Source organism: Clarias gariepinus, chromosome 9 (genome assembly GCF_024256425.1).
Source record: "Clarias gariepinus isolate MV-2021 ecotype Netherlands chromosome 9, CGAR_prim_01v2, whole genome shotgun sequence".
Classification (NCBI taxonomy): Eukaryota; Metazoa; Chordata; class Actinopteri; order Siluriformes; family Clariidae; genus Clarias; species Clarias gariepinus.
The window spans coordinates 29,951,553-29,959,599 of NC_071108.1; the positions used below are offsets into that span (position 1 = coordinate 29,951,553).

Below are 8,047 nucleotides of genomic sequence, written 5' to 3' on the forward strand. Positions count from 1 at the left end.
TCGTGGCTGCTTGCTTCTTGGCACCGACTCTGCCTTTTTGAGCATTTATGTCATATCTCAGGATGTTTGAGTTTAATTAGAGCTTACGTTTCATATAAACTTTGGTTCAGGAACGCAGCCGTAGAGACGTTAATGCAATTAGTCCCTTGATGTGAAGGCATAGTATGCCGCTTTTGTAATGCTTCTCTCTCTGACACACACACACACACACACTTTCTCTGTTCCAGGAGGTGCCAGAATTCCCAGGCCTGCCTTCTGGTCTGGTGGAAGTGCTCCACCCGGTGGTGTACACCTGCACTGCAGTGCTCCTCCTGTGCCTCTTCACCATCATCTTTACATACATTCTGCACCACAGGTAGTGACACATTAAGACTGAATTGATTTATTTAGTGCTTACATGAGGAAGTCCAACTCCAAAAAAATTTTTTAAATCATTCTTTATTCTTTTATGTCCTTAGCTCTATTCGAATCACTAGAAAAAGCTGGCACACTCTACTCAACACCTGTTTTCACATCGCCATGACGACTGCGGTGTTTGCCGGAGGCATAACTTTAACTAGCCACAAAATTGCGTGTCAAACGGTAAGGATCATAAATTGTCCAAGTGTCATGTAAAAGATGAGCACAAGGGTTTATAGTACAAAATTAAAATAGTTTTGTCATGTTATGCGTGTGTGTGTGTGTGTGTTAGGTGGGCATTGTTCTCCACTATTCCTCGTTGTCCACTTTGTTATGGATCGGCGTCAGCGCACGGGTGCTCTATAAAGAAGCCTTGTGGAGGTCTCCACGGCAACCAGATGGTGAGGGTGCAGCGGTGCCCGCTCAGCGGCCCATGCTCAGGTCAGTGACGTCATCTAAGTGACACTAGAACATGGTAACTTGTTGCACTGTGTCCCAAACACTTTCATTTGTATACATTCAAAGGAGCAGATAGCGCTTTCCTTCGAGTGTGTTACGCCGCCCACAGCGGTGCATGAGCGAGCAGTTCGAAAAGATGCGGTCGGCTGGCGTCACGTGGTTCGGAGGAAACACGGGATAGTCTTTTGCCCTCCTGACTGAGTGGTAGTAGTAGCCTCAATGTGGGAGCCCCCTAGTAACAGGGAGGAATTGGACACGACTAAATTAGGGAGAAAATCAGGAAAAAATCCAAAAAAAGAAAAAAGGTTTTAGGCTGAGCTGCGAGCCATGAATGCACCGCTGTCTTTAGTTCTTCATCAGAGGTAAATCGTCGTCCTCATAGAGCTGCTTTCAGGATCGAAAGTGTGCAGACATGCATGCAAGTTTACGACACCGTCGGATAGCAGTCCTTTGCATTTAATCAGAAATTTATGCTTCAGATGTAACGAGAGCTGTGGATTGTTGACCCTTTTTTTCCTGATAGTGTTCCAATATTGGCCCTTGAGAATCCCAGAAAACTGTAAGCATCAATTTTCTAGTTGATGCTTGACTTCTGAACATTTTCTCAGTTGACGATTGAGGATGTTTCCGTTCCATATTATTCCGTTTACTCTCAGACTCGTAGTGATGAATCAGTGTCTCATCACCTGTAGTTATTCTCTTTAAGAAACGTTCACTTACTTAGAGCATCTAAATTCTTCAAATTCTGTTTGCAGATACTTCTGTCCGTTTTGCAAACGCTTCTGTTTATGCTCTTCCATGAGTTCTCTTCTACTACATTTCACTGCAACCAACGTTTAGTACACATGCTTGTGTCTTACACATATGTACATACGAAAGTTCTGCTTTGCCTCTTCATATCATGCGTTCTTGTTCTCAAGCACTTAAATAAAAGTGTTATTATGTGAGACTCAAAGAGAGGACAGATGCAGACAGACAGGAGCAATCTGAGGATATAAAGCACCATTTAAAGACAAGCATGTGAGTCCAAGACCACCCTGACACCAAAACCTGACTAGTCAAAGAGCACCATTGTCCTTACAAGAACCAAGAGCCATCTGTTAGTGTGGAACAAGCATGACTCAAAAAAAGAGACCAGGAAAATGTACAGTGAAGGGATTCGATGAAAGTGGCCATAAATATAATACAAGATCATGCTTAGAGTCAGTCATGCATGCTGACATGCACAAGCTCACTCTTCTCCTTCAGACAGAGTTCTCGGACTCTCTGTAAAACTGACCTTGTGTACTGTATAAGTGTGTCGCTGACCTCCATACATACGGCCTGCTACTGGGGATTAATTCTTCTCCTGTTCCTCAGTTATAAGACTTTTTCTTCAGCTTCTCTTGAGAAACTAAAGAGTGTACTATTTTATGTCACATCACCATGACCGGCACGATGTTATATTTGAATATTGAAAACGGCTCAAAGTGCATGAGTTTTCAGTGATCCTGGTCTACCAGGATTAAAAGTAACTACTTGTTAAAGTTCCTGTTATGCTAATACTGGAGACTCCTTCCTTAAACGTTGAACAAACTTCTTCTTACATAAGAGTCAACAATTGTACATTTACTTTTTTTTGTGGATCAACCAATGTTTAAGTCTGTTCAGACTGCAAATTCCAAGAACTTGCTTGCAGATTAAAGGGTTCATCCAGAACCTTTTCATGTCTTCCCCTCTCTGTAGGTTTTATTTGATCGGCGGCGGCGTTCCTCTCATCGTATGCGGCATCACCGCAGCTGTCAATATTAACAACTACGGAGACAACATTCCTTAGTGAGTAATATATTCAGTACATTTCATTTAAGTACATTGCAAGTTTGTGAACATATCAAATTCCCATTTTTAGATTTAGTCCGTTTTCTGTTTTAATAACCTCCACTCCTCTGGGAAGGCTTCCTACTAGATTTTTGAAATTAATTCATTCAGATTGTCAATTTTAACATTTCCTTTAGCATCCTTTCAGGATGCATTGACTTTCTGTGTTTATGGCAACACACTATAGCTCCTTTAAAAAGAACAGAGCACTTTTTGTTTGTCCTTAAGTAATTCATTGCCCTTTCTGACCTTTCTGCATCTGACACTTTGGCAGCTGTTGGTTGGTATGGCAGCCCAGTATCGGCGCTTTCTATGTTCCCGCCGGCCTGGTGATCCTGGTGACCTGGATCTACTTCCTGTGTACCATCGCACGCTTGAGATGCCGAACCTCCCAGAGTGCTAAAGAACCTCCATGCGCCACCTCTGGATCGTCTCCCTTACCCGAAACCCAGCCGGCTCTAAGTGGCAGCACTAGTTTACTTTCGACTGACTCTGCAGTTGGTCCAATGCAGGAGGTGCAGGAGGACCAGTATTCATTGAAAGTACAGTTCTTGGCACTCGTCGCAACTCAGTTCGTTTTTCTGCTTCTGTGGTCTTGCGGTGCGATGGCTATGTGGCACACGGACAAAGAGAGGAAGTTGTTCAGCTGCCTGTATGGCGGAACGGCGACAGGTTTGGGAATATTCCTGGTGCTTCATCATTGCTTCAAACGCTTGGATGTCCAGGCAGCTTGGCTTGGGTGTTGCCGGGGGTACCATCGCCCGCCGGCGATCCCAGCCTACAGCCAACCCTGCACTGCGACCGCTGGAGTCCAGAGCACTTCTGAAAGGGGCTCGCAAATTTTTGTCGGTTCTGTTCCTCCAGCAGAGCAAAGCAATTACTCTTCTTCCGCCAGGTCATCCTCCACGCCAAGTGGCACCAGCAGTGTTGGCGCTGGTCCCTGCAAGCTCACCAACCTCTTGCAGGTGACCCAGGACAATGCTAACAACGCTACACGTGCTCTGGCAGGCACAAACACCAACACCAGCACCAGCACGGAGAACAACACCAACAACAAACCTGCCAACAACCTGGTGCTGCCAAGTATTAACACCACTGTACCTGCTCAGCAGCAACAGCGAAAAAAGACTAGCAGTAGGACTAAGACAGGAAGTGGCCAGTACCACCACCGGGGGGAGGGAAGGGGACATTATCGTCTGAAAGCACTACGAGGTGGTGGGGGCAGTGTAGGTGCCTTGGGCCCACCAGGGGTGGACCAAATCAACATTCATCATGTTCCTAGATATGCATCCAGCGAGAATGGAAGTCTTCGAAACAGCCATTCGGAGAGCCATAACGGTCCGCTGACCAACGGGAGACACCGCGGGGAAGGACCAGGAACAAGTCCTTCAGAGGGAAGCGATGGAGGAAGCAGCGGAAGCAGGAAGCCTTTCCCACTTTTGCCCTCTATAGCGAGTCGGGTTGCAATGCAGCAGAACGGACAGAAGCGCAGTGCAAGCCGGGACAATCTTAAACTGGTCACTGCAGCTGATAAAGACTTGAAACGAGGTTCATATCTGATGAACTCCGACACCATAACAGCCACCAGAACTACAAGCGGCACAACCTCATCGACGCTACCTGCCACATCGAATGGAATGCTGAAAGGTTCAGGGATCGAACTGGAAGCGAGCGGGTCGGACCATTCGCAGGGTTCGATCGGGATGAGACCCGGAGTTTGGAAAAGTGAGACGACGGTGTGATGGCGACAAAAGTGTGCCCAAGCATTCTTTGTTTAGGCAAGTGTATGAAAACTGCCTCAATCCTAAGTGAAACGTTGGGTCTCTTCCAGCGTTAATCTCTCTGACGTTTTATTTGCAGTGATGTTCAGTGAGCTTCAAAGAATTTGCACCTTCCACAAGCACACCGGACTGTTTGCCAGAGCGTGTATTTGTTAAGGTTTCATGAGGGATCCTATATAAAGCAGGAGGCTCTGTGTCTCGGCCTCGTCGTATTGTTTTAATGAGAGGGAGAGAAAGAGAATTAAGGGATTTACAAACAGTATATGCAAAAACTGAACCCTTTCCAAATCAATGTTTCTTTTTCATCAAGAAACGGTGACACAGTATTATTTATCTGTGATAGATGTGCTTGATGTTAAGAATATAACATCTAACGTGTGGTTTAAAAGCTATTGCAACAAAATGAAGACCTTATCTGTAAGCTTTTTTTTTTTTTATCTATGCATATCAGTGGAAATGGGCCACAAAGTGCATTCGGAATTTTTTTTGCTTATACAACCTGTTTTGTGCGTGTGTGTGTGTGTGTGTATATGTGTGTGTTTGTCATGCTTTGTGTTTGCTGGTTACATAGCGAACGTGCACATGTGCACATAGTGAGAGATGTGTACAGTATGTCTATGTCGGAATGTCTGTATGAATGGATGTATTAATTGACAATTACAGTACAGTATTTAGCTTTATTTCCTCTCCAGCACTGATAAATACCTCTTGGCCTTACTTTATCGTTCCAGTATTAAGGACTTGCGGTGAGTTCACTTCTTTCTTTCCTAGCTTTGTTTGTGGAATATCTATCGGCACCGAGGGATGCTGTGTTTTTCTTTTTTCTGTTGCAAGACAGGAAATAACTCAAGTCTGTGTGTTATTACTGTCCCTCTTGTGTGTCAAAGGTCACGATTATAATGAAAAACACAGGTCTAGACTGCCCTCTAGTGAGAGGACCATTTTTCAAATGCACTGCCAAACCAAACATACTGCCAAGTCATAAAGGCTATGAGTGGGGATTTTATTACCGTTGTGTTGAAATAAATTTGGGTGGAGATTTTTTTATTTGTTTAATCATGTCTGACATGGTTTTCCTGTAGCACTTGGAAAAAAAAGTCCTTCCCTAAAACCTTAATTAAGCACAAACTGTGTATTAACAGATTCAGGGTATTTTCCTTTTCTTTTTCTTCCTTTCTTGTAGTCCTGGCTCAGTTGATCTCTTTTCTTTTCTTTCTTTCTCAGGTGTACTCATCACTGCTGTCATACTAACATATTGTTCAGTGCTAACATTTGCGTAGCTTTTCTCTGATTGCAACAAATGAACAAATGCACAGGACCAAAAAAAAAACAAAACATTTTTTAAGGAAGTATTTGAAGAAACCAGCCTGAAGACATGATTAAACGATCTAGATTCGAGGTTGTTCATCAATCAATACAGTATAGCAGTGTAATATTAATTAATATTAATTGTACATTTAGAGCACTTAAAACAAACGGAAAGCCAATTTTTGTTTCTAATACAATTTAAAGAAGTGAAGGAAGAAAGAAAGAAGGAAAGAGTACCCCTGGTCTTAAAAGGGGGAAACAGTGTTATTCAAAAAGACATTAATTTCTTTACAAGTCCTGCATATGCCAAGAAGTAGCTTTTTTTTTTTTTTTTTTAAATATTACATCATATGCAATTTCATGTTAATGACAATGACATTTTTTTTACACTTCGTATCATGAATCTGTCTTCGATTAAAGTTTTCCGCCAGCTCTATGTTCAGGGATTTTTTTTTACACCAAAGAAGCGTTTTTAAGCATCTCCAGTACTGCTACAGTATTTGTCAAGTTTTCAAATTGTATACACAATCCCAGAAGTGTCACAAATTAGGCAAAAATTATTAAAAGTTCCATAATATCAGTATTTATTATAGTGTATGTCACAAATCAGATGAGCTTTCCTTTTATTGCATGTTGGATTCCAGTGTGTTTTATAAGTAACATGATGCTGTGTAAGGTTGAACTATCCTTTTAAAAACAGGCATGAATTATTGTGATCTTTTTTTTTTTTAATCACCAAACGACTGCATTAATTCCATGGTTCCCAGTTTGAAGTTGAATGAAAACATGATTGTACCAAGCATTTGTCTTGCTTTTAAATGAAATATTAACTTGTTTGTGCCATGGTTAAACAATCCTTGTGATTTTTTTTTCTGTCCCTATGCATGAAGTTTTTGGTCAGCAAAAAGTATTTGGTATGCTATTTATCCACTAATGATGGTTTCTACTGTCATCTTGAGTTTTTAAAGGGATATTTCATGTTTCGTGTATATTTATATGTCACTTTGCGTCAATATGAAAATTCATTTTTCAGTTCCAGTAATATATTTGCTGTTCGTGCCTTATAAAAATTCTGATGCAAAATAAAGACTTTCTAAATATCTTGGTGATTTCTTTTATTATTATCATTAATGTGTCTTGAAAATCAATATGCATGACAACTGCAAAACCTCCTAAATAAGACAGACATTTGCATTCGACCGGTTCATTTTCTGAACAAGTGCCAAAAAAAATTTCACGTCAATGTGATAATGACAAAAAAATGTAAACAATCCAGCATGAATGGAATAGAATGGGTGTGAAAGAACTGACATGAACAAAGAAAGGGGTGCAGGCTTCTCTCCAATTAAACAAATCACATGCGTAGGTAGATCCCTTTATATGCAAATGGGAAAAACAAGACAATCAGCAATCCATCTATCACTGAGCAATTGTTTTTAAATTATTGGCATGGACAAGAAGAGTAACTGTATAACTTAGGAATATTTTATAACACTGTAGAAATACTTCAGGATGGTTTGGAGCTACACATGCTGCTCCTGAGCTCCCAGTGATCCAGACCCCCTCTGCCCTTTGCACCTGTCTGACATCCTGGTGCCGAACTGGGCTCCATGTTAACTTAAACATCTTCAGTTATAGTTATATCTTGCTATCTGTTATCACCCAAATGATGATGGGATGCCTGTAGAGTCTGGGTTCTCTCAAGGTTTCTTCCATCTGAGGGAGTTTTTCCCTTGCCACCATCGCTGTCGCCCTTGGCCTGCTCATCAGGGACAATCTAATCATTATGATCTATACACATTTTTCTCGCTCATGCACATGTCCATAATTTTCTTTTAATTTTGTGAAGCTGCTTTGAGACAATGACCATTGTTAAAAGTGCTATATTGAATTTAAAAAAAGACAAGTATCCAAAAAAAAAAAAAAAAAAAAAAAAAACATGGGATTTATTTTAAAGAGGAAAATAGTCATATTTTAGATAACGAAGCAGGACAATTCTCTTTCTTAAATGTTCTTGAATAGCCCAACCAGAGCCCTGACCTAAACCCAATTGAGCATCTCTGGAGAGACCTAAAAATGGCTGTCCACCAACGCTTACCATCCAACCTGACAGAACTGGATAGAATCTGCAAGGAGGAATGGCAGAGGATCTCCAAATCCAGGAGTAGATGCAAAGGGTCTGAATACTTAGGACCCTGTGATATTTCAGTTTTTCATTTTTATTAAATCTGCAAAAATGTCAA

The 8,047-nt window shown here is 41.4% G+C and overlaps 1 protein-coding gene across 1 annotated transcript in view; it reads left to right on the forward strand.

Moving 5' to 3' along the window:
* adgra2 (adhesion G protein-coupled receptor A2) overlaps positions 1 to 6,906 on the forward strand; it is a 61,413-nt gene extending 54,507 nt beyond the window's left edge. Inside the window, exons 15-19 of the mRNA XM_053503870.1 lie at positions 228 to 355; positions 459 to 582; positions 692 to 840; positions 2,584 to 2,673; positions 2,990 to 6,906. Of these exons, the coding sequence (XP_053359845.1) occupies positions 228 to 355; positions 459 to 582; positions 692 to 840; positions 2,584 to 2,673; positions 2,990 to 4,457 (1,959 nt within the window). The 3' untranslated portion in view covers positions 4,458 to 6,906. The remainder of the gene's footprint in view (positions 1 to 227; positions 356 to 458; positions 583 to 691; positions 841 to 2,583; positions 2,674 to 2,989) is intronic.
* The last annotated feature ends 1,141 nt before the right edge of the window (positions 6,907 to 8,047 follow it).